At 53.0% G+C, this 26200-nt stretch overlaps 1 protein-coding gene across 1 annotated transcript in view; it reads right to left on the bottom strand.

Moving 5' to 3' along the window:
• Positions 1-4507: 4507 nt before the first annotated feature.
• Positions 4508-26200, bottom strand: part of TFCP2L1 (transcription factor CP2 like 1) — a gene marked incomplete at both ends in the record, with an annotated part of 57000 nt that continues 35307 nt past the window's right edge. The window contains 12 exons of the mRNA XM_080799347.1: positions 4508-4554; positions 5475-5526; positions 9455-9597; positions 12748-12851; positions 13863-13953; positions 15971-16064; positions 16158-16206; positions 17924-18015; positions 20735-20845; positions 24084-24236; positions 25314-25420; positions 26083-26188. Coding sequence (XP_080655473.1) covers positions 4508-4554; positions 5475-5526; positions 9455-9597; positions 12748-12851; positions 13863-13953; positions 15971-16064; positions 16158-16206; positions 17924-18015; positions 20735-20845; positions 24084-24236; positions 25314-25420; positions 26083-26188 — 1149 coding nt within the window. The remainder of the gene's footprint in view (positions 4555-5474; positions 5527-9454; positions 9598-12747; positions 12852-13862; positions 13954-15970; positions 16065-16157; positions 16207-17923; positions 18016-20734; positions 20846-24083; positions 24237-25313; positions 25421-26082; positions 26189-26200) is intronic.

The raw sequence follows: 26200 nt of genomic DNA, 5'->3' as shown, positions 1-26200 counted from the left end.
CACTAGACCTCAGGCGCACAGCAACCCGAGCGGGGATATCAGCGTAGCTACGGACAACGGGGACACACGCACCGACACGACACATGGCTACTCTAGGACTTCGTGGAGGGAAAAGTGGGGAAGCTCCACCACCTCTCAAGCTCAGGGCCGTCGCCCCCACCCCTCATCCTTGGCTCCTCCCCCTGGAGAGCCTGCGGGCTGGCGCTCTCTCGGCTCCACCAGCAACAGCAAGAGAGGTTTTCCATGTTTCTCATCAGCTCGTTAATGATTTTCGAGCTTAAGTTACTCAGGCCAGGCCCCAAAGCCACTCTGGACTCGGAAACTTGTGACCCACAGCTCAGCCGGCTCCAGTCTGCTCCCCAGGGAAGTGCCCTCTAGGTTAATAGCTCTTCCCAAGGGGCCCGAGGCTGCCTGAGCAAGAGGTCAGAGGGGCAGCTGGCTAACCCTTGCTTCCGACCCCAAGCCCTGACTTCAAACTCCCTACTCCACCCTGTTCTTTCCATCCATCCCTTCCCCCAGCAAACCCTATTGTCCCCCCATTCAAAAGCCTCTGTGTCTTCATTGTAAAGGTGCAACCTGGCAGACATGGTAAGGTTTATCACAACCTTGCAAACAGAAAAGAAATGTAGCCTGAGAATGAGAAATTCAGCTCGAGGCTTCTGGTTCACAAGATGGTGGCCTGAGCTCATGGGGAGATCTTTCTCTAAGATCACACCTTTAAAAACGGCTGCTGGAAAAGGAGCCACAGCAGAAGCCACAGCCTAGAACCCGTGGGATGGAGGCTACAATTCTGGGCAGGCTGCCCCATCCCCTCAGTCCCAGACTCTGGCCTCAGACCTCACAGTAAAGACAGTGGACAGGAGTGGGAAGTGCTCTGGCTTTTCTGTACTTTTAAATGAAAAAAAAAAAAAAAAACCTCTAGCTCATCTGATTCCTGTATAAGGAGGACAAGTTACTGAAATGAAGCAGCTAAAACACTTCTGTACCAAATTATGATGTGTATTTATTTTCTACTTCTCTGTAAGCTGCAAAATTTATCTAGAACCATTAGGGAAACACAAAAGGGACGTTTGGCTGGCTCAGTCAGTAGAGTTTGCAACTCTTGGTCTTAGGGTTTGAGTTCAAGCCCCATGCTGGGTGTAGAGATTACTTAAAAATATTTAAAAAAAAAAAGATGGAAACACACAAACAAAAAAAAAAAACAGATACCAGTGGGGGGTCCAGAAAATGGAAGACTCCACTAATAGAGAATTTAAGATAACAGATCTTAATTATACCCTCATCTGGAATTAAGAAATAAAACTAAAAAAAAAAAAAAAACTAAAAAAAAAAAAAGAAATAAAACTATTACCCCATCACACTTTTACAATTAAAATTGAGGCTGTCATCACTTGGCCTGGGAGTGGCATGACTTAGGTCTAGTGACTCACAGATGCCCTAGAAGACTGGCAATGGACACCAAAGGTCTAGTCCTGATTCTGTGTGACCTTGGGCAAAGGATTCCATTTCCTTGTGACTGAGTTTCCACCAGAAAGGAATGACTGGTCCTGACTAGGATGACTGTGTAGAGTCAGAACATGTACAAGAAATCCTACAGAACAGGAGAGCATGATACGACCCAGTACTGCTGAGAAGCTTTAAGGGGGACACAGTAGGAGAGAAACAGAGAGAAAGTCATAAAAATGGGGGCATAGGAGGATTTTTAAAAAGGAGTGTGGGGGGGGGGGAACAAAAACAAAAAGCACACAGTCCCCAGTGACAGCCCCATGTCCAGAAGAAAAGACCCAGTTAAGAATCAAGGGCCTTTAGCAAGGGTCAGCAACTGATGAGGGACCGGGCATCCGCAAGCAAGAGAACGATGCTGGACCTCTACCTCATACCATATACAAAAGGTAACCTAAAATGAATTAAAGGCCACTGAGAGCTGAAACTGTAAAAAATCTTCAAAGGAAAGATAAGCATTAATCTTGACCTTGGATTACACAGTGGTTTTTCAGATAGGACACAAAAGACTCAAGCAACAAAAACACACATCTTAGGCATCATCCAAATTAAAAAATTTGTGCTCCAAAGGACATCTTAAGAAAGTGAAGACAATCTCCAGAATGGGAGGAAAGTTTTACAGTTCCTGTACCTGATAAAGGACCTCCATCTAAATATACAAAGAACTCACGCAACTCAGTAATTAAAAAAGGACAAACGACCCACAAAGAAGACATGCGAATGGCCAATAAGCACAGAGATAATGAGAGAGGCTCAACATCATTAGCCATCAGGGAAAAATGCAGATCAAAAACCACAGAGAGACCCTACTTCACCCCACTAGAATCCTCTCATCAAGAAGGCAGGTAATTAGCAACCACCGGCAAGGATGTGGAGAAACTGGAGCCCTCCTGAGCTGCTGCTGGGAATGTGCGAACAGTGTGACTGTTTTGGAAAACAGCCTGGCTGTTTCCCGAAAGTTAAACACAGAGTTCTATATGGCCCAGCAATTCCACTCCTAGGTATATACCCCAGAGAAATGAAAACCTATGTGTATGTAAAAACTTGTACAACTATGTTCATAGCAGCATTATTCATAACAGCCAGAGAGTAGAACAACTCATAGATCAATCAACTGGTGAGAGGATAAACAAAATGTGATAGGTACAGCCACAGAACGGAACATTACTCAGCTCTAAAAAGGACTGAAGCATGGATACATGTTCAACATGGAAGACCCTAGAAAACATTAAGCTAGTTTAAAAAAAAAAAAAAAAAAAAAGGCCAGCCATAAAAGGCCACCGTGATTCCATATACATGATAGCCCCAGAATAGGTAAATCTGTGAAAGGAGATTCACGGTTGCCTAGATTCAAGAAAGTTGAGGGGGATAAGCTGGAGAGGGAGGGTGATCGCTAAAGGGAATAGGGTTTCTTTGGGGGGCAAGGAGAATCATGTCAAATTGAATGTGCTGATTCTGCGGATTCACTAAAAACCATGAGCTGTATACTATACAGGGGAACACTGTATGGTCTACGAACTGTATCTCAATAAATCTGTTACCTACTGCCCCATCCTCCCCCCAAACAGAAGAGAAACCAGGAGCCTGCTGTACTCTGGAGGAACTCACCTGCTGTCCCAACATAACCATGACCAGAGAGCCCCTTCTGCCATCTCAAGAGTCTTGGTTTATATCATAAATTTCTACCACTGCCCTATCACTACGTGGTATCAGTCAGGTGGCTTTGCCCCTCTAGGCTTCAGTTTCCTCATCTGTAAAACAAGGTATACGCAGTTCTGATCACCTTTGACCCTAACACTGTATTCCCCAAAAGCTCCACTTTACAAGTTGTACAATCCTGCGTGGCTGGTCATAGGGCTTCCCAGTGCTTTGGAAGATAAACTTAAGTTAGCGAAAGGTAGAGATGACTGGGTCCCAGAAACAGAGGCAAGACGAAGACTAATTCATGAGTTTACTCAATTAGTAACTGAGTTACTCAAATTTCCCCATAATTACGCCACTAAGAGAAGTGATCCAACCACCCCCATGCCTGCAAAATGCCCTGAACGGATAATCCCTCTACACATGAAAAGATGAACATTTAAATGGGGGCCCTCAGACAAGAGACAAAGTCCCTGGGAATCCTGGCAAATTTGGCAGTAGTTAACCAAGGTCTTCTCTAAACGGGACGCTCATTTCCTAGTCCTCCTTTTACCCAAGATTGCTGAGAAAAAAAATTATATAAAAAAAGCTGAAGGGCAAAAAAAAAAAAAAAAAGAAAAAACATCATCTTGTCTCATCCCTTTTATACTTGTGATAATGCACCTGGGACAGTTGTTCTTTTCTCTCCCTCCCAACGGCGTAGCCCCAGGTCTGGTGGCGGGTCCTACACATGGACTGTGCTGTATACATGGCAAATGCAAAGACTGGAAAACCCGTCTCTGGGCACTGTGGCGGCAGGTCCTTAGAAGCAAGAGTCAAGGTGAGAGAAGCAGAAGGCACAGAAGAAATCCCATTCCCATCCATCCATCCCAGATCAGAAGACGATGCTCACCAGGGTCTCTGAGGAGGGAAACCAACAGGAAGACGGAATGGAGGCAAAACCACCCACATCCAGTCAGCAGTCCTTGTCAAGGGGAAGGCTGGGGTGAGCCAGGGCCTTCCCTGGAGGCAGGGGAGTGGTAGAAAGATGCAGTGGCACCAAGATACCCAGAGAACTAGCAGGGTTTCGGAGAAGATGTCCCCGCTACCTGCCTCTTTAGAACAGCAGGCAAAGAACAAGGAACCATTCAAAAGCTGGAGGCCAAGAGAAAGGGAGAGAGGAGCCACTGGCTTTCTGCATGCCAGAGACCGCACCCCCGGGTTTCTGCTGGTTACTGGTCCGTGGTTTTCATAGACTGGGCCAAGTCCCTCCTGGTCACAGCTTGCCAAGAGAGGCCGCAGCTTACAGTGGTGCAATCTCTACATCCGAGGGAATCCATGGGGCTAGGGGTGGGAGGCTCTCCTTTACACACGCTACTTCTGCTCAGAGGCCACATTTCAGGATGATGTGGTAGCCATCATTGCTCTCGGCTGCGAAGACAAACACGGGGCATTTTTCAGGTAAAAGGCATGATGCCGTGGCCTTGGGGAATCAGGCAGGGCATGGTATCCGGGTACCAGCGGAAGCCCTGCCATGGATATTGGCTCCAAATATAATTGCATGGAGTGAAGTGTGCTAACAAAAACAAGTATTTTTAACACATGCCTTCTGCCTTACTGAGTTTCTTTCTGCCAACGGGCCTTTCTACCATCGCTCTAGGCCCAAGAACTAAAGGCTCCATATTCAAGAAGGCTTCGGACAAACTGGGGTTCTCAGGGTATTCTGGCCCCCAGCTCTCTGAAGGCAACTGCTGGCTAGATCTAAGAGAACAGGGGAGAGAGGACTGGCCCTGTCACCGTTCAAGGTCTACGGCCCTGCTGTGGGGCTTTCATTCTGATATACTCCCTGCATGATATACTCCCTGCATTTACCTGCCCCACCCAACCCTATTATCACCATATATGGTGATATACCCTCACCCAGACCTAGACTAGGTCACAGCTAGTCCCCCCCTTTCTCCTGGCACGAGTTCCTTCTCAGACCCTTTCCTCAGGGGAACCTTCATGCTCTTCCACTGCCCCAGATCCCTGACCCACTAGGCCTGCAGGCTCAGCTGCTATATTCCACACTTGCTCCTCCTGGAGACCCCCACTGTGGAAAAACTCAAACGCACCTTACTTCTACTCAGGCACTGAGTTTACGGAGCACACGCTGCCTGGCCAGACTTCCCTTTCAGAACTGACTTTGGAGCCAATCTCAGAAGTTCTCACATCGCCAGGGCAGGCTTTCAGAGCAAGTATGTGTTCCTTTTCCCCAGAGGATGTTGCCAGATGTCTCTCGAGGGACCCACTGTGCAGTCAGGCCCCACTTACGTAAAGTAAACAAGAAAAAGGGGTGGGGGGCGCTTTACCTTTTAAGGTACTGAGGATAAAACAAGACTCATCTTGGAAATTCTGCACCATCTGAAAGGCAAAAAGAAAGACCATGTCCCTTCAACAATGAGTTCATAATGTGAAAAACCACAGCGACACAAGAGCCCAGCCACCGCAGCAGGCAGAAATGACAGTCACCATGTTTGCACAAATGCAGGGAAATGGTTCCACTTAACATTCACTAAGGAACCATGAAACAAGATAAATATACGAAATGATCGCCATCGTAAGTAACAGAAACTGAACATGAAGGACAGGAAGGAGCCAGGCAAGGAACCAAAACATTAACATGGTAGTACAGGACTACATGTTCGTGCGCTTTCGTTTCCCTCTTTCGTACTTACTGAGACCTCCAATCCCTATATGGACACATTACAGGAGCATGTATGTGTGTAACAGCAACAAAGAAAAAACTAAAATGCTTAAACACACACACAAACACACATAGTAATTACTATCTCTGCGTATCAGAGTCCTATGAGGATCAATACAAACATAACACCACTACTTGTGTCTACAAAGTGGCAGGAAGGGAACGATTATTCAGCCGCCCCCACAGTTCCCACTTTGATTAACTACCAGGTGACCTTGAATGAGTCAGTCTTTCCCCTTCTGGTCTCTGAGCCCATCTGTAAAACGGGGTTGCGCCCATGCAAAAGAAGAGAACCAGGATATGGAACATTAGAACTGGCTCCCACTGCTGGTGGAATGTCTCTACAACCACTTTACAAAGCTGTCCACAAGATCTGGTAGGCCACTCCTCCCGGCCAGGGTTCCAGAGAAACCCCTGCATATGGTTTCTCCAGGGGTTTCTCTAGAACCACCTAAGAACGATGACAGCAGCACTGGCTGTTAAGAATGGAAACTGGAGGGCTGCCCAGCTGGCTCAGCCCAAAGAGCATGTAACTCTTGATCTTGGGGTTGAGCTGGAGACCCAAGTGAGGTGCAGAGATTACTGACATAAAAACTTAAAAAAAAAAAAAAAAAGGCGGTAACTGGAAACCACCCCCATGTCAATCAGTTATTTTTGTGACCTCATCACGCTATGCCATCCAGTGGGCCAGGGGCCTCCAGCAGCACCTAAACACATCAATCTCAAAGATATTAAGTGAAATGGAAGAAAGTCACAGAAAAACATGCTATTATTCACCTACATGAAGTTTTAAAATGGGCAAAATTAAGCAATACACTGAGGAAATGGGGGTGATTCGTACAGAATTCAGACCAGCAGGTGGAGAGGTGGAGTGGAAGAAGAAATCGCCCACAAAGAGGCTTCTAACAGAATCTTTAATCAACCCGAGTGTCAGTATTGGGCACTTCTTCCTTAAACTGTAAAAATAAGTTCCATATACTCCTTGCACACATATGCTGTACTTCACAATCTAAATGGAAAGAATACTTAAAAAATAAACAACAAAAAAAACCTTAAACATACCCACAACACACACTAGCTAACACACAGCAAAACTCCTTTTCGAATTAAAAAATGCCACCCATATGTCATTGCCTCCTCTGGATTACTGCCCCAAATCCTGCAAATCCATCCACCTGTGGACCCCTGCCCCTCCCTGCTGGGCCTAATGATGCGTGAAGTACATTTATTCTATACTGCTGGCCTGCTCCCTCTGGGGCTCTTAGCAGCCCAGCTACTAGGGCATGCGAGGCCCTACACACATCCCACACGGGCTTAATCAGTAACTCCCTTGTTTAATTAAGTGCCCTTGCACCTCGAGGGCCGGCTCCGCGGCTGGCCGGGCTGCCTCCAGCACTCTGGGCAATTAAGAACCAAAGGTTTCCAATTGATTCAGGGTTAAGAGGCAAGGAGACTTCGGGGAATAAGAATCGCCTACTTAGCAGAGGTTAGCACTGTGGTTCTGTTCTCTGCTTCACTTGCTTCACTGCCCACTCGGGAGGGTAGGGGCGAGCCGGGGAAGGGACTTCCCGCAGGGACCCGTGACATGGCAAGGGTTCCGCACATTCTTGGCTTTTGTCTTCACCAAAGAAACTCATTCCTGTGCCCCCACGGCAGCCCACTGCTCAGGTGTCTGAACGTCCCGGGCTATTCTCAAGGAAGTGCTCAGGTCAGGAACTCTGGGCTTCATTCTGTCTGTGAAGTGGGGATAGGGAAACAGCTGCCTGAAATTTAAATGGAATGATAGGGAAGCATTCTGACCCAGGAACCAAACGAGCAAGTGCCAGATAAATGTACAGCTGGCTTAGGATCCCACGCCTAAACAACGCTCAGGCCCACGACAGATGCCCACTCAAAACATTATCCGGCAGATTCACATCCAAGCCAGCCAGTACAAACTCCTCTAGGGAAAGAGTAGGGGAAAGAGGTGCCTTTTGCGTTTACCCTCCGCTGTTTTAGATTTCTCGATAGACACTAAACTGTGAATCACTTTTTTTTTTAATTTTTATTTTTAAGTAATCTCTGTACCCAACATGGGGCTCGAACTCACAACCCTGAGATCAAGAGTCTCATGCTCCCCCAACTGAGCCAGCCAGGTGACCCATGAATTGCTTTTTAATTCAAGAGGAAGGAAACCACCATGGGTTTGCCAGCCTCCAGGACTCAACTCCCATTTAAGAGGCTCAGGTAACTGTAATGACAAGTGGCGATAGGATTATCACCAATAATGACAATATATGACCTACACGGACTATTACGAGCCTTACGGTTTATATACTGTCACATTTAAGGATTTCTCCATCACTTGCTCCCAAAAGTTCAAAGTGCCCAGCATCGTCAATTACCACCACCACCACAAGCTTAACTGGTGTCTCCCAGTGCCTGACACGGTTTTCTCATGTTATCCTTACCACAACCTGCTCAGTGGGTATAATTATCCCCGTTTTACAGATGTGGAAATGGAGGCTCAAAGGGGCTAAGTAAACCTGCCCAGGGTCACTCCGCTCCTAGCAGCAAGGTCCGAGTGGGGACACGTGTGATTTCAGAGCCTACATTATACTTCCCCAGACACCATTCATGTACCATTTCCTCTACAGTCCTCTACACAGATACTCTCAGAGCTCCCACTACTCGCTTGCTGGGGTCTTCTTGGAGGCTCAGGGTGCCCAGCCAGCACTCCCATCAGCCCCGCTCTGTTTCTCTAAAGGCCTCATTTCTGGGAAGGTGGGGAGCCATCTGACTACAAGGCTGGGCTCTGCAGCTGGACACCAGGATTCCCACCCTAGCGCCACCCTTTACCGGCTGTGTGACCTGGGGTGATTACTCAGCCTCTCTGTGTCTCAGTCTCCTATCTGTGAAATGGGATTTCACCTAATTCATAGGGAGGCTGCCAGAATTAAATGAGTGGCTACACAAGCACTTAGGACAGTAAGCAGCAGATAAATGCTGGCACTCCTGACTATTATTATCTATCAAGAGGAGGGGTCCAGGATAGAACAAGCTTAAACAAGGCATCAGGAATGCCTAAATGCAGATGCAAATCCTCCTCAGCCATGAGTGGGATCAGATCACTCTGTGCCCTCTGCCAGCAGCTGCTTGTGCCCCACACATGTCTATGCAGCCCAGGGAGACCCAGGAAGGCCATGGCATCTTTGCTGGTCAGCAGAGGAAGGCTCTGTGCTCCCATGTGACCTGCCTCCTCTCCATCATCCAGCCCACAGTCCATTCCCCCATCCCTGGGACCTCCTCCTCCTCCAGCCGCCCTGACTTCTTAAGAGTCCTGACCGTAAGCATTCTGAAGGCAGGTTTGTGCCACGGTTCCTGCAAGGCATGCGGCTGAGGATGGGAGGCAGAGTGGATACCAGATAGCTTATTCAGAGCCTCAGAACTCTCCCCCCTGCACTCCAGGGGCAGCCAAGGGCATGTGGCATGCAGATAAAACAGGCAGAAGTCATTCCCCAACCCCGGAGGGGGCGTTTCTGGCGCCTGTCTGCCATGCCTCCCTACAGCCCCAAGGCCATGAGTGGGGGTGTGGGCAGTGCTCACCTCATTGCTCACCACCACGTGGATGCCCGTGGGGCCCTGCCGGTAGACTCGGTGGATATGCTGGGGGGAGATGCTGTACAGGTTGGCGATCTTCTCAACCAGCTCCAAGGTAGTCAGCTCTTCCAAGAAGATGGCATGGTACACTAGAGGGCAAGGGACAGGGCCTTCTATAGAACACACCCTGCTTTCTAAGGAGCTTGCCTACCCCCCAACCCCCAAGACAGTCATTCAGTCGTAAGGATGCTCGTGCCCAGACCCATTCTGTGGGACCTGGCTTTAACAGGCACCAAGCCTCTCGACAGCCCAGCGGCAGGGGGAAGGCAGCCAGGCTATGGTTCTGCGTTCCTGTACTAGTCCCTCGGGGGGGATCTTACATAAAATGGAGAATTCCTGCATCCACCCCATACCCAATGATGCCCATGGCGGGGCAGAGGCTGGAGGGAGATCGGCTGGCAGAACTCTGTATTTCTAACAAGTGGCTAGTGATTCTGACTTGTGACCAGACGCACATCCTTGCAGGAATGAGAAGAAATCATGCATCCCCTTTCCTTTCTTCCCATGGCTTAGAGGGGTCACTGGATGGCTCCAGGAGGCAAAGAGTGGGATTTAAGAATAACTGCTCCTTTTAAAAAATTTTTATTTAAAATCAATTAACATATAGTGTATTATAAGTTTCAGAGGTAGAGTTTAGCGATTTATCGGTCTTAATGTAATACCAGTGCTCATTACATCACATGTTCTCCTAAATGCCCGTCATGCAGCTACCCCACCACCTCACCCCCTTCTGTAACCCTCAGTTTGTATCTTAGAGTTAAGAGCCTCTTATGGTTTGTCTCCCTCTCTGCTTTCATCTTGTTTTGTTTTTCCCTCCCTTCCTCTATGCTCCTGTTTTGTTTCTTAAATTCCACCAGTAAAATCATATAATTGACTTTCTCTGATTGGTTTATTTCACTTAGTGAAATATCCTCTAGTTCCATCCGTGTCATTATAAATGAAGATTTCATTATTTTTTTTGATGGCTGAATAATATTCCTGTGTGTGTGTATATGTGTGTTTGTGTGTAACCACATCTTTATCCATTCATCTGCCAATGGACACCTGGGCTCTTTCCACAGTTGGGCTACTGTGGACATTGCTGCTCTGAACACTGGGGTGCACATATCCCTTCAGATCTGTAGTTTTACATCCTTTGGGTAAGTACCTCGTAGGGCAACTGTCAGGTCGTAGGGTAGCTCTATTTTTTAACTTTTTGAGGAACTCCATACTGTTTTCCAGAGTGGCTGTACCAGCCTGCATTCCCATGAGCAGCGTTAAGAGGGTTCCCCTCTCTCCGCAAGGGATAACTGCAACCTGACATCACAAGGGGTCTCATCCTTGCCCTTCTCCACAGCACAAATGCCACTCCACCCCAGCACTGTGGCCACAAAGGGAAGAGAGGCCCTGGGAGCATCACCGCCCTGCTGGAAGCTAACACCACCCTGGAGGCTGGAAATGCTTCCTTACGGGAAACCCAAACCAGCCAGGGAGGAGGCAGCTCTGCAGGGGCCCCGGGGCAGGAGCCTCCACACTCGGGGGCCTCAAGGTCCTCAAAGGCAAAGCATAACTAGACTGAACTAGAGGTTCCCAAACTCCTACCTCAACTGAGGAACGCCTGGCTTCAGAAGGCCCTGTGTTCCAAAAGCATGCATGCACGTGCCATGTGCACACACACACACGCACGCTCCCTGAGGCCACGGCGTTCCAGCCACACATCAGACTGGCCGTCCCAGGCTTTCAGACGGGCTGAGCGGCCGTCAGATCCTGTGCAGAGTGTGTGGCCACCCCCCAGCCCCCAGTGTGGACAGCAGGTGAGGAGGCCAGGGCCCCTCTCTAGGACGCCCTTCTGTGACAGAATCCGCTGCACTGTCAGGAGTGCTTGGGGCGGCTGAAGGATCCATGGGACACTCCTCTGGACTCCTCCTGAGCCACTCTCCTCTGGGGCCATGCCAGCAGCAGTCTGGAATACGAGGCTCTAGACTAGGCCATCCCAGGCTCACAACCCAATTCAGCCACCGGAGAAGCCAGCCCTGGAACAATCTGCACGTCCTGGGGCCCCAGGGTCTGTGCCGGGGCAGCACCAGCACTCAGGGCCTCTGTGAGCATGATCACGAGCTGTGCTGGAGCACCAGGATGCCCCTTCTGCATGTGCAGGAAACCCCAAGGCTCAGGATCTGTCCCTCACGGGCAATCAGCTGAGAAGCTGGGGGAGGACCTAGCCATCATTCAGGAATGTCCAGGGGCCAGACGGAGGGCTCAGAAGCCAGTTCCCAGGGTCCCAATGTTTGGGTCCTGGCTCTGCTACACACAACGCTGTCACCTGGGGTACAGTGACCCACCGTGTGCCTCAGTGCCCCCCCGCCCAGGGAAATGTTCCCAACAGGGCCTACGAGGAGACACGAATAAGCAAGCACACGGGAAGGAAGCCCTTTAGATGGACTTGGGGAGCCTTCCTACTCCACCAGTGCTCCCCCATTCTCTGCAGACATGCACAGAAGAGCTTGGACTCTGCAGCTTGAGACTGGCCACTGGCCAGACCCAAAGAATGCACAGACGCTCAGAAGAAAGGCGCTTCGCTATACATGCCTTGTCTCACCGAAACCTCTCATCTCTGGGGGTAGCGTCGCTATGTGTATTCTGTACGTGCAGGAACGGGTACACGGGCCCTGGTACCTTGCCCAAAGCCACACAGCTAATACGCGGCATGGCCAGCCCTGGTACCCACACTCAGTTGACCTCAAAGCCTCTGAACTCTCACCAAACTGCCAACCCAAAAAAGTCACATGCCCCCGAGGCACCCCGAGCTTCCGCAAGCTGCGCTCCTTCGCCCTCGTGCAGCCACCGAACCAAACGGGAAAGACTGGTCCAGCTGGGGGGACACCATAGGAGGAAGTGCTCTGGGAATCCGGCCATTGAGCGGTCACTCGTCACCAGCCTGGGAGCCCGAAGGCCTGATTCCCAACTCCCTCATGAGTGGCTAAGTAAGTGGCTATGGGGGGATGCATCCCCTCTCTGAGCCTGCTCTCCAGGCAGCAATTAAGCAAGCTGGACCAGCTGTTCTGGGAGAGGACTTCCACCTTCAACATTTTAATCCCAGGAGGGAGTTTAACAAAAACTCATGCTGCGAGAAAGCTGAGTGAGGTGGCTCAGTGGACACATCCTCGGCAAGAGGACTCACACTGCTGCTGGGTCTTCCTGTGACCCGGCCACCCAGAAACCAGCCCCAGGCTGGCGGAGGCGGACCCCCCACAACTCACCACAAAGACTGCTATCCCCACCACCATCCCGCTTCTGCTGCAGCGGCGCTCGGTTCTGCTCCAGCTCCTGACAGACGTAAATGGTCATCTTTGGCCTCACATTCCTGGCAGGAGGGGAAATAAACAGCAGGTACTGGGGGAGGGGGCTGGTAGGGAGAACATTCCAGAAATGTTTCAGAACACAGGGTGGACGCAGACGGAATGATTCAGGGAGAAGAAAGGAGGCCGCCAGATGCAGAAGGCCTTTGTATGGGCCTCCATGGCTTCAGGCAGGCTTGCCTAGAGGCAGCCGGATGGCCAACCCTTCCAGGTCCTGTAAGCTGCCATGAGGGCTCTCTGCCCAGAACACCCGTCTCAAGACACAAAGTGTTTTTCAGGGCGGTAACAAGAGCAAACACTTTCTCTGGCTTACTCTGCCCCAGGCACCATTTCCAGAACTTCACATGCCTCCCTCATTTCATCTCACACACGCAGGGCACTGGAACCACAGCCCTCATCTTACAGAGGAGGAAACCGGGGCTCACAAGGGTCAGAGCTTTGGTCTAGCGTAAAACTCGGAAGAGGCAGATCTGAGATGCACACCCAGGCCCTCGTCCTCACTCTAAAACTGTGCTATCCATGCGTGACAGGGAAATGAGATTTAAAACTCACTCGGTCAATCACATTAGCCTGAGATCAAGCACCCCACAGCCACGTGTGGCTGGGGCTGCTGGACTCAACAGCATGGTGCCCAACATTTCCACCGCAGCTCACCCAGCCCTGCTCTCTGGTCTCTCTGGAAAGAGAGAGCTGCCACAGAGTCCCACCCCTCCTTCTGGAAGGAGGCAGTTAGACAATGCAACCAGCTGAGCACCTGAGGGGAAGGCTGAGGGGCTCAGATCCAGACACAAACGCTCCAGCCAAACCGAGAAGCAGGAGGGACCTGCAGGGAGGGGTGAGCTGCGGCAGGCTCAGCCCCCCCCCCCCATGGCCCTGATCCCCTCTCACAGGGCCTCCTTCCTGCACCTGCTCCAGGAAGAGCCCTGTCCCCACCAGAGGGCCCACATGGCAGCATCCAAAAGGCTGAGATGGGGCTCCCTGCCATACCCTGCGTCCAGCTGGAAACTGATACCCACCGGCCTTTGATGGCATTGAAGAGTCTGATCCCATCTGCAGGCCCACAGATCTGGACCAAATCCTCCCGAGACATCTTCAGCAAGTCAGCACCTAGGCAGGAAAATGGGGCCGCCCGTTAGTGGGAGACACAGGAAAGCTTCTGTCCTCAGGCACCTGCAGACGCTGCACTGTGGACAGGGAAGAGTGGGGACAGGAAAGCATCAGCCTCACGCTGAGCAGGCACCAGATGTTCCACGGAGAGAAAACAACAAAAAACTAAACATCAGGAAATCACAGCCCGAGAGCTGAGCAGAGAGTAGTTCTCTAGCAGAACAGAACAGACGGGCATTTACAAAAGCCGAAAGGTCCTCACCAGCTGTGCCTGCCCGTCCCTCCCTCCGTACCGTTTAGCGCACTCACACAAGCACACGTTACCCAGCACAGGACACTGAGGACCCATACTCGTCGAAGTGCAGAAGTGCACCCCCTCCCTGCCTGTGGCCACCTCAGTGCAGCCATGCCCCGGCACACGAACAAGAAGCAGACATTCCCACCTCCCACTGGCACCCACGCCACCCACGCCCCCACCTCTGGGGAACCACCGTCCTGACTCCTCATCTCCTTAAACTTTGCCTGAAACTTTGAAATTTATGTAAGGGGAATGGACGAGGATGTACTTTTCCTATGTCCGGCTCCCTCCCTCCCAGTTCTGTTTAAGGTCTCATTCATGCCCATTATTACATATTCATCGCACGAATACACCACAGTCCCATGTCCATTCTCTGCCGATGGGCACCGGGGTTGCTCCCAGCTGGGAGCGATTATGAATAAAGGTCTATGAACATCCTTACCGTGGATGCAGTCCTGTCCTCAAAGCCCAACAAGTCCTCTAGAGCCTTGTGCCCTAGGACTCTCCAAGGGACAAGTATGCTATCACCTTCCGCTGAAAACCAGCCAACAGTCACATGGCCAAGAGCGATAACATCCAACCCCTTTTTCTTGCCACAGTTCAGAGACAGTTTCAGGCATAATTCTGTAAGCACAAAGGCTCCCTCTACATGACAAGTAGAAGCCAAAATCCCTCCACTGTTCTACCAGGCCCCTCAGTCCCTTTCTGACCTTACCTTCCCCAGTCCACTTGGCCCCACTCAGCTGGGTGCCAGGCTCTGTGGCCACACCAGGCAGGCCCCCACCTTGTGGCCTTTGCACTTTCCGCCTCCTTGGACATTTCACTGTCCCCTGTACCCACTTAGCTCCCTTCCTCCCCTGGGCCTAACCTCTGCTCAAGGGCACCATCTCTCTTTGGCACTCTGAAAATGGCCGCATCCCTCCCTGCTCCTCCCCAAAACGAGCCAGGCCCTCCTCTGAGCCTGCCCACCACCACAGGGTCACGCAGCACTGAAACATGGGGTCCACACACCTGTGCAGACTCAAAGCCACAAGTTCCCTGGGGATGGGGTCCCCGGCCAACCTTCTCATACCTGCCCCCCTCACCACAAAGGAAGCTCCTGCAAAGCTGAGCTCAAAGACGACCGTGAGCAGTTTTTTTCCTTCCACTATCACAGATGTGCATGGGAGCCACTGTCCTAGTTCTGGTCAATACTTTATTCCTGGTCGTTCTGGATTTCCTCGACTTGGTGGCAGGATTCACTGCTCTGCTTACCGTTATGCCCCACAGCCCTGGCCCCGGGTCTCTGTCTGACGGCCCCACCGGTGAGGGCTTGAAGGAAGTCGCAGCTTCCTCTCCTCCCTGTGGCTTCACTGTCATCTCCCAGGTCAGGGCTCCAGAGACAGCGTGACACACGGGCAGTGGGGTGGTGGGGAAGAGCCAGAAGACTTGCCGAGTGTGCCCCAGCCCACCTGGTGAAAAGGGCCCTTCCCGGGCAGTCTGGGACCCACCCCAGGGGACCCAGATGGCCCTCCCTGAAAGCCACACTAGACTCGAAACTCCCAAAGGACAGGACCTCCTCCTTCAGCACTTGGCTCAGGGGCAGCAAGTGAGCGAGTGACCCATGCCATACCAGGTCCCAGCCTGGCAAACAGTGTGGCCAAGTATGGGAAGCCACCTGGCTTTGTGACGTGTTTCTAGGATCCCCATGGGTTCTACCAACAACAGAGAGATGCGCACCTGAGAAGCTGGCGAAGAGCCGGCAGAACTGTGAGAACCTGTTTCGGTGGAGCCACTGCTGGGCGTCCTGGATCGAGGCTGACGGAAGCAGGTGCTGCAGGCAGAGAGAGAGGAGGGGGCCTTGACATGAGCATGCCGGGTCTGCCCAGGGACACACAAGCCAGAGAGCCCAGCGACACACACTTACATCATTGCCCAGCGGCATAGTCTCCACCGGGTGCGTCGGGGAACTGTTCCTGCAAAGAGAACCAGCAATCAGTCGAGGGCACAGCCCCCTATCCCAGTGTGGCGCTCCCCCTCCCCTCATGGAATGGCCCTCACTTCAAATGCAGCAGGGCCTCAAGAATTCCCCAGGTCGGAGACATGTTGGCAGAACTGCCCATGCAATCCCTCAAAATCCCTGACCAACCCTCCAGGGTGGACACGACGTTCTGGCTGGCAACACAGCACAGCAAACGAGCACCCCTCTAGCCCGAGCTCAGGGTCTGCAGAGTCTCCCACCCCCCACCCCCGCGAGCCTCAGCCCCAGGAGAGGGCAGGCTGCCCAAAGATCCCCAAGGACCGTTCGGGTGCCCAGACAGTGGCAGCCAAACCCCTGTCTGCAGAGGCAGAGAGGGCTTTGGGCTCCTGGGAGGGACCCTGCCCTGAACAGGGAGCCACAGTCCGGCACCCATTAACAAGGAGAATACGGTCATGGCTGGAGGCACCTGCCCTCCCACCGGGGCTCACTCATGGGGAAGGCACACACCTGAACACCTGCATTTTTAAGTTAAGAGGAAGATACAGTTTTAAATATAAATGACCCTCCCAGACAGAGAGTGGAGAAGGCACAACGTGGATGGACGTAGGTGTCTCACTCTGATTTAAACTGACAAGCTGGGGTTACTCTGTGTGCACCTTACCACAGTGACACTAAAGAAAAGGCCCTCGCTAGAATGACCCTCAGACGGGTCGTCGGTGACAAGAGCTGCCCTCTGTGCAGTGTCCGTGAGGCACACCGTTCCCCAACCCTGAACAAATCCTCACCCCCTGCTAGTGGAGAACCTGAGGCTGCAGAAGGTTAAGGAACTCACCACTCACCACAGAAAGGGGGGATTTAACACTGGGTCCACCTGAATCTGAACATGACTCCTAGGCTTTGTGTCCCTGCCCTTCCCAAGGAAGCCCCTTGTGACCTTGTGAAATCAAGTTCACAGGCACACCCACTCTCCCGTTAGTCAAGGTCTCCGCATGCCAAGCTCTCCGCATGCCAAGCACGGGCTCTGAGGCGCCCACAGGTTCCACACCTACCTGCTAAACCTGCCTGGGGTCTCCTTGCTCTCGCTGTCCCCCCAGAAACAGGATCAGGATGTGCACAGCCGTCACAGTGGTGCCCCACAGCCTGGGACAGGTCCGACTGATGCCCGCCAGCCCCTGCACGACTGTCACCTCAGAGGCAGTGTGGCCTGTGCACTTCCAGAGCCAGGTGAGCGGGAGCGAGGCCACTCCCATGGGACAACTCCTGAAGCTCGACCAGGGAACATCCTGAGCTAACCCGTGCTGCCTGGAGAATGTGCACAAGGACCTCAGAAAGAATGAGGACGGCCCCTTGCAGCCGCCTGGGCCACCAGAACGGCCACCTCTTAAGGCTCCATCTGTCGAGAAGGCATTCTGCCCTGGAGGGCACCCACAGGCCAACCTGCTTCCACGGTGGGGGGGGGGGGAGGGGTGGGAGGCTGGGTCCTGGGCTGCTACCCCAGCAGACAGTGCTTACAGAAGCGTGTCCAAGCACAGAAACCTGTGCAAATATTCAAAGTCCCGCCCTGAAGCACATGCTGATACCAGCATACCAAGGCGGGGGGGGGGGGGGGAGGGGGGAGCGGTGCAGTGCGGAGGAGACCAAGGAAAGATCAAGAAAGGAGCCTAGATCCATCATCACTCCAGGAGCCCCAAAGGGAGAGCGGGCCATCATACCCTTCGCCAAGGCCAAAGCTGTTTGGAGAGCCGTTGTAGCTTGGAGATGGGGCACTGTTCACCTGGTAGGCCATGTCCGGCCACGGGGAGCACTGCAGAAAGAGCACAGGGCAGAAGTGACTCAAGGGCCCTGACAGGAGGAACTCAGGCTACAGAGGTACTATCCCAACTCCTCTCTCTCCCAAACCAGCATCCATCAAGGCCAGCGCAGGACACCACGGATCCCTTAACATTCTCCCACAATCTCCCAGGCCCCGCATGAGGCAGCAGAGTGTGAGTTTCCTAGGGCCTGTGAGCTTTCTAGTAGTCGAATCACCAAGGGAAACATCATCCGTCCCCTGGGTCCACAAGAAAAGAGAGCTAAGGACACAGGCCAGCTGCGCAGAGGCAGGTTTTCCAGATATAGACAAATGTGTGTCCATGCACAGAAGAGGGAGCAATGGACACGGATAACTTCCAAACAAAAGTCATCAATGAGGTTCAGTACTGGGGCGTCTGGGGGGCTCAGTCGGTCAAGTGTCCAGACTCTTGGTTTCGGCTCAGGTCACCATCTCAGGGTTGTGAGTCAGGCTCCCTGCTCAGCAGGGAGTCTGCTTGTCCCTCTCCCTCTGCTCCTCCCACTATTCTCTTTCTCCCCACCCCCTCCCCCATCCCCAGCCCCCACCCACCCCCTCACCCCCACCCCGCCAAAATAAATAAGTAAATAAATAAATAAATCTTAAAAAAAAAAATACACACACACACACACACACACACACACACACACACACACACACACAGGAGTTCAGTACTAAAACCTGCACTATTTGAAAACAGAATCAGTCGACAGGCCCTGGAGAGCAGAAGGTACTTAAGCGCCTCCAAGAGCAGGCCAACCCCTCTGGACATCATTCTATGTCTGTTACACATCAGGTGTCCTGCTAGGAGCTAAGGGGGACACAGAAGACACGAAAGATGTGATCCCTGACCTCAAGGTACTTTTGTCCCGAAGCCAGAAATGAACATACGTGAGAATCACCCAGACAGAGACAGCAAAGACATACAGGTTTTGCCTGCTGGGGAAGCCAAAGGACCAAGTATTCACTTTTTTCCTTCCCTGTGATGACACCTCCTCGGAAAGGGCCAATCTGAAGCATTCCTGAAGATTTACTATCACCCACCAAGCCACAAGCTGGTGAATATTTAACTCTGTTGTGCGTGTGGGCTGGAATGCCGTGGCCCTAGCCCCGGGAGCGGAGGAGAAGTCGACAACCTGTCACCTGGCAAGGCCAGGGGCCGGGCAGGGGTTTTCTCCAGCAGCACCGCGTACTGACAAGTGCTTAGACAGACATGGTCTGAAGCACCCCCAGCGCTCTCCTCCAGTGAGGGGATGTCCAAGGAGAGTCAGGAGCAGAGAGGTTCAGGCTCAGCCTGGAAGGGAAAGGTGTCTGGAGGCAGAGGGCAGTGGGAGTGTGGAGGGCACCCCGGGGGGCCTGGCACTCTTCTGCTGCTGAGAGTGAGTAAGCCAGGCTCTCCCTGCACCATGGCTCTCTGGCCACTGTCACTCTGAGCCTGTTGAAATGCCACTACGGATCTGTCTGTGCCGCAAAGTTACCTTCTGTACTCTGCCTTGCTGCAAACACCCTTCTGCATACGGCTTATTACACATGCTCGCGCGCACTCTCTCTCTCACACATACACACCCCTCCCAGGACCAGCCACTGTTCTCTTAGCTGCTCCGTGCCCGGGGCCTCAACTTAACCACAGCCATAGCCCCCACCATGGCCAGTGTTGGGCCTTGTGCATCTGTGGGGGGTCTTCTGGGCCAGTCGCACTAGGCAATGAACAAGCGCTCCCGAGTTGGGTTGACTGCAGAATGCAGTGGGGGAATAGTTGGATTTTTTGCTTTTTTAAAGAAAAAAACAGAACCCAGGAAAAGGTGGCTCCAGCGGTGACAAGTCATTGGAGGAAGCGGTGCCTGTGACAGTGTTCATCTCAGAAGTACGCTGGACACAAGGACACTGTGAGAGTCTGAGTTGGGGGAAAGGCATTCCGGTATTCATTCCAACTACAGAGCAGCTAGTAGTTCGCGCCCCCTGACCCAGTGAGCCCGCTGAGAACGGAAACCGGCAGAGACTTCTACCATATGCAGACCTTCATGCCGCCGCAGTCACTCGCAGCACCCTATCGACCAACAGCAGGAGCCCAGGAAGCACCAAATGTGCACCAACAGGCCATCATCCACACAACGGAGCCACGCCTTTGGATAAAGAACCAGAAAGCTCTGTACGAACAGATGGGGAACAGACTCCAAGCGAGGCTATTAAATAAAGCAAGCAAGTTACAGAACAGCGTGTCTATGTACACTGTCAGTGTAAAAACAGCGGGCGTGGGTGCACTGGCTTCACCAGCAGAGGAAGCTGGGCCACGTACGTGAAGACCCAGGGATGACAGCTGTCCTGGGGAGGGAAATATCGAGGCTAGGACAGTTTGGAGAGAGGTATTTTCTGATGCATACACACTCTCTTCTGTTGGATTTTGGGCCTTCACCTATTAAAACAACAATCACCTGATTCCGGAAATTGCCAACAACAGCACAGAACTGAAGTTACTTCAGAAATACTGTCCCAGCCCCCCGGGCTTATCGCGTGAACACAGCTCTGGACCTGGGAAGCTAACACAATTTCATGGGCACTGTCAAGAGAGACATTCACTCCCCAGTGGGCAAGTTTCAAGAATCTAAACCAACAACATGCCATCATCCTGCTCCTGGCAAAAGGCCCGGGGTGGGGTGGGGGGGATGGCAAGCACCTCGACACCACGCCAGCTCACCTCTGTGAGAATGGTGGTCTCGTAGGACGGCTGGTACTTCTCCTTCTCCTGGGCTGTTCTTTTCTCCATCTTTTCCCGGTCGGTCTTCTGTTTCCTGTCAGCTCCCTTTGGCTACAAGTGCAGAGCAAAGGAGTCCCATTAGTCCAGAGTGGGCAGAGGCAGCTCTCAGAGAAAGACCCAGGGCTTGGTGACAGTCCCCAAGGCCTGCATGCTCCCTGTCTCTCCCCAGGGCCCAGGGGCCAGATCTCTGGACGGGACAGCACCTCCCACACCTCCCAGGCATTAAGCACTCAGTCACCTTCCTGGAGCCCTTCCCCTTCCTCACCCGAGGGCACTCATGGCCTGCCACAGGGTCCTGCCACTCAACTGCTCAGGGGGAAATGCCTGCAAATAAACTCTACCAGAGGCCACTGGCCCATGGACAAGACCCTTGGGAGCACAGCAAACTGCAATGCGTTCCTTGGGTTACCAGTGGAGGCTGAAGGAAATGGAAGAAGTCAGGGCTGCTGGTGGGAGTCTGGTCTGCACCTGTGTGCTGGGAAATCCTAGATGCATGGTCAAGGCCTCCTGACCCCCCCAACTCCCAGCACCAGCGTGCAGGTCCCTGCTTGCACATCTCACACAGGATAACCCCTCCAGCCTCACAGAGCCTGTCTTGGGCGCCCAGCAAACGTGAGCAACTTACAGAGGCACTACGATTTCCATCATTTAAAAGTAAGGAAACTGAGGCTCAAGTGACTTGTTAAGAATGGAGAGGAACCTGCTGCCCTGGCTGGTCAGTCTTCAAAAACCAAAAAACAAAACAAAACCAAAAACGGGAAGCAGAAGCAAGTGCTGACCAGGTAAAAATCCAAGAGAGCGTGTCCCGGTATATACCACCAGCACCGACCTAGCAGCCCCACTCCCGGGACACTCACAGCCTGCTTGGTGGCTACCAACACTGACTCCCAGCAGCCCCTGAGCCCAGAACTGCGCAGTCTGCCTGCGGATGCAGCAGACCGTGCATAGGGCACACTCAGTGAAAACCATCTCCTCAATGCCCCCTTCAGGGACTTTCATCCCAGACTGCACCTTCCTCATGCCACATAGCTTTTCATTTCCAGCTCAAGGGCATTTCAGGACACAGCCCTCAGGGTGATATGAGACCCATGTTAGACAAAGCTGGGTTTGCAGGGGGTCCTCTGGGGACAGCAATGACAGATTCGGTGTTCCGAGAAAGACCAGGCCCGCAGCCCCTATACCCCGGTCACCTGCCCCATCACCCCCCCCCCCGCCGCCCCGGCTCCTGTCCCTAACAGGAGGTTCATCCTCCCTGTCCAGAAACCACGCGGCAAGCCCACATGTGGGGTCGGCACTTGGCCCGGTGAGGCCTGTGGAGAGCTGGCTGGTCAGGGAGGGGTCCTGCCTGTCCCATCAGAGGCCCTGACACTCCTCCTCTACCCGAGCCCCAGCACCTGGCTCCAAAAAGCAGGAGGCTTCCCAGTGACAGGTGACAGGGGTGACTGGGGGTGGAGAAATGACAGCCAAGCTGGTGAGACCACCTGGCACTTGCACACACCTGCTGGCACTGCTTCTGTGATGGGGCTGGTTGCGTGGGGCAGTCATACCTCCCCAGGCATTCTGAGAAGCCAGCTTCAAGTGAGAGGGGCCCCCATGCCCCTGCAGGAGATGCCAAGGCCTTCCCTGGGCCACTCAGACAAGGCAGCTTCAGATCCATTCCTCAGTGATAGGTGGTGTGTGGCCCAGGAGCCTGGTGGGCAGAGCCCTCACCCCAGAGCTTCTGCCTCGAGGTGTAGAAAGGGGAGCCGCTAGGGGGCCATGGGAAGGCCTAGGTGCTCTGGGAATGGGGACGCGGGGGGACAGACATGGTCCATCTCTCCTGCCCAGTGCGGACTCTCAGCCCCAGGAATCCCACTGGATGCCACTGGACCAGAGGACAAGGACGGCTAGCAGGACCACACATGTGGTCTGTACAAGGTGAGGACAGAGGTGTGATTGGGACAGGCAAGGACATCCAGCAGCGCAGCTATGGGGCTGTCCACAGGAAGTCAGAACCTCGAGAGCCCAGAGCGGGCCATAAAAAGACCAGAGGCTGCGGCGCCCACTGCACCAATGGACGGGCTTAGTCGAGAAGTGCTCCCCAAAGATGGCCACATCCTCACCCCCAGGACCCTGAGGGTGTTACCTCACAAGGCTGCAGGTGGAATCAGGATGGCAAGCAGCGGGAGACGGGACAGGAAAATGATCCTGCGGCATCCCAGGGGGTCCAACGTCATCACAGGGCCCGTGAAAGTGGGCAAGGGATGGGGGAGAGGAGGCTGGAGTGGTGTGACCGCAAGAGCCCAGCGCTCCTGCCAGCTGAGGAAAGGTGGATGGGCCACAGGCCGTGGAACACAGAAGCCTCAAGAAGCCGGCAAATGGAAAGAGAGGGAGCCTCCGGAAAGGAATGCAACCCTCCTCATACCCTGACTTGAGCCCAGTGAGACCTTGTGAGGCTGTGGACCTCCAGCCCTGAGGGGTAATACACGTGTGTGGCCTAAAGCCCCGAAACCTGTCATCATTTGTTCCAGCAACAACAGGAAAACAACCACGATGGCCTTGCAAGGAGTCACCATCCCAAAGCCGGTTTCTGAGGGGGCTACCACGCTGGCCCGAAAGATGCTCCCACCATGACCAGCGCCTTCCCATCTGGGGCAGAATCACTAACTGAGCCGGAGCCCGCCCCTCCCTCACCCCTGCAGAAGCCACAGGCTCTGCTGTGACCCTCCATCTCCCCCGGCCACTGCCCATCTTTAGGCAGCAACGGTCCAGACAGATGAGATGAAGAATCGTTAGTTAACAGGCAAGTGCAGGGGATGGGCCGGGAAGGAAAGAGAGGAGGTCCCGGCAAACGTGTTTCCTGCTCCAACAGGAAACCGCTGCAGAGGGAGATGCGGCTTCAGGCCCTCCATAAAAACATCTGGGGCCGGGACTCGCACACGCCGCCTCCTGACCTAATTTTTAAAGAGACTCTAATGGGCAACTACAGAATCCGTGGTCAACTACAAAGTGCTCGGGAAGAAAACAAAAACCTAAAAACGTTCAATTCCAGACAGTCTTACAAAGCAGAGCTGGGCATAGCCACCAGTGATGCCAGACGACAGAAGGTGCCCCAAGCCAACAGGACGCCCACGGGGGGGCAGGCCTGTCAGCGCAGGATGTGCCGGCTCGTGCTCCTGGGGGGCGTGGGAAGCCCCAGGCCCATGGGACACCGGGCTCCCTGCTGGGCCTCCAGGGGGAATCCCAAAGGTCAGTGTGCTGCCATCACTGTCCAGCACAGGCAGGGACCCCAGAGGCAGCGCTGTCCTACCTTGAACACCTTGATCTGGCAGCTGGCCGAGTGTAAGTGCTCCGTGTACTCCCCATTCTCATTCTGCTTAAATGTATCGATCTGCACCCGGAAAGGCACGCCCTTCTCGCCCCCGTGCTTCCTGGGAGTGAACTCAGTGCTGATACAGTGCACCTGGAAGGGGAAATGTGGGTGAGCAGCAAGGAGAGGACTGAGGCCAGGCCCTGGACTCCTCAAGGGTCCCTTGCCAAATGGAGTTTTCCATTCTGCCTCTTCAGGTGCACACCTGCCTCAGCTTCCCTGCTCTCCCACCTATGCTCCCATCGGGGCCATGGCCTCCCCATCCACCGCTCTTTATAAAGGACATGCCCTCCCACCTTTGCCCCTTGACCTTACAGGCCCTGCCTAACCAGCTACCTCCTCGCCACTGCTCAGGCCCACAGACCCCAGCGACCGCACCCTCTACTCCCTCCTCTCCCTTGGCAGATCCCACAGACTGCACAGCAGGGACCACAGCTCAGTCCCCAACGGCCCTGGCGTCTGGGTTACTGGGCCAGGCCAGAAGCAGGACCAGAAGCTGCACATTACTGCTAAGTAAATACCTGCTACAGAGAAAGGCACTGGATAACATATTTCTTATTATAATACTGTTACTGCAATAATATACATTATTGTGATAATACAGTAACATCATAGTCGTAACTTTTAAATATAATAAGAATATTGTAATTATGTAAAAAAATAAATCACTAACTTTCACTGAGCAATTGTTGTGGGCCAGGCACTGCAGTAATGACTTTATGTTCATTATCTGATTTATAAGACAGGTGGAAAAACTAAGAGGCTCGGAAAGGGACATAGACTGAGCAAAGGAATCTGAGTCAGCCCAGCAGCACAGAGGCCCCGCCATGCCCCTGGATCCACACCAGGTGCTTGATCACTGATTAATTTAATCACAGAAATTCTCCTGGAAAAAAATTTATTACATATTATCTATGTGAGGACATACTTATTCTGTAACAAGCTTACATATGGTTAAGCAAAACCCACAAAGAATTCTCCAACAGGCCAAGTCCTTTTCTAGCTCTGGGGACCAACCAGTTCTGGGACTGAACTACACTCCTGTACCCCGTTCCCTAAATGTGCATCCCTGCAACAGATCAGGGCCTGTGGGGGGCCCACAGGTGGACTGTTCTGAGGAACGACAAAAGGGCCCCGAAACTCTGGCCTCCCCCAAGGACAACCACTTACCTGAATGAACGCAGAGGCTCTCTTCGAAGGGTCCCATAAAAATTCGACTGCGTTCAGCTGGGTCGGGCTGGCCCTGGGGTCCAAGATACCAACAGACAGTGGAATATCTGCGCACACACACACACACACACAAAAGTGCAATCGTCAGCCACTCCCAAAGATGTAGGGAAGGTCCAGATTCCTTCACCATAATTTGCAATGCCCAAAGTTCTGAAAACTGAGTTTCGCCCAGCTCATTTGGCAGCAAGCCCGACATGAACCGCCATGAAGCCATTCAGAGTCTTTGTACCATTCTGGGTGAACATTTTCTCCTGCTGCAAAAATATCAGTGCACCTGATTGCCTACTGGGAGGCATCACCTGTCGCTAGGGGTCTCTGTGCCCTTTTGTCAGAATTCTGACCTCTGAATTCCAAAACCTGACTGGCTTCCAGGGTTCTAGATAAAAGACGACAGGCCAGTGCCCAAGACCCCAAACTCAGTTTCTGTTGCCCAGCTCTGCAATGCCCATGCTTCCCTCTGTCACAGAGCAAACTCCTTTAAGGCGGGACCCTCTGCAAAGCCTTCCCTGTGATCCTTGACTGCAGGCCTTTGAATGAGAGGTCCCCAAGGGCAGGCCTGGGGGCATGGGCGGGTCTGCCAGCTCCCACAGGAGCTCACCCAGGGCAGGAGTGCACTAAGAGCCCTACGGAGGCATGAGTCCCAAGGCATCCAGGAAGAACCCCAATGTGCTCGGAGTGACTGGTGCCCCTCGTGGCCCAGAAGACTCACCAATGTCCAGGATCCGGTCCCCGGGCCGGCTCCAGCGCCATCCCTCCAGCTGCTGGTGCTCTGTGTACTGCAGCCGGCGGTCGTGGAAAACCACGCGGATGATGCTCTAGGGAGGACA

The sequence above is a fragment of the Martes martes genome (assembly GCF_963455335.1).
Source record: "Martes martes genome assembly, chromosome: 3".
NCBI lineage: Eukaryota > Metazoa > Chordata > Mammalia > Carnivora > Mustelidae > Martes > Martes martes.
Note: the sequence above shows the minus strand (reverse complement) of the source record. Positions and strands in the feature narration are given on the sequence as shown.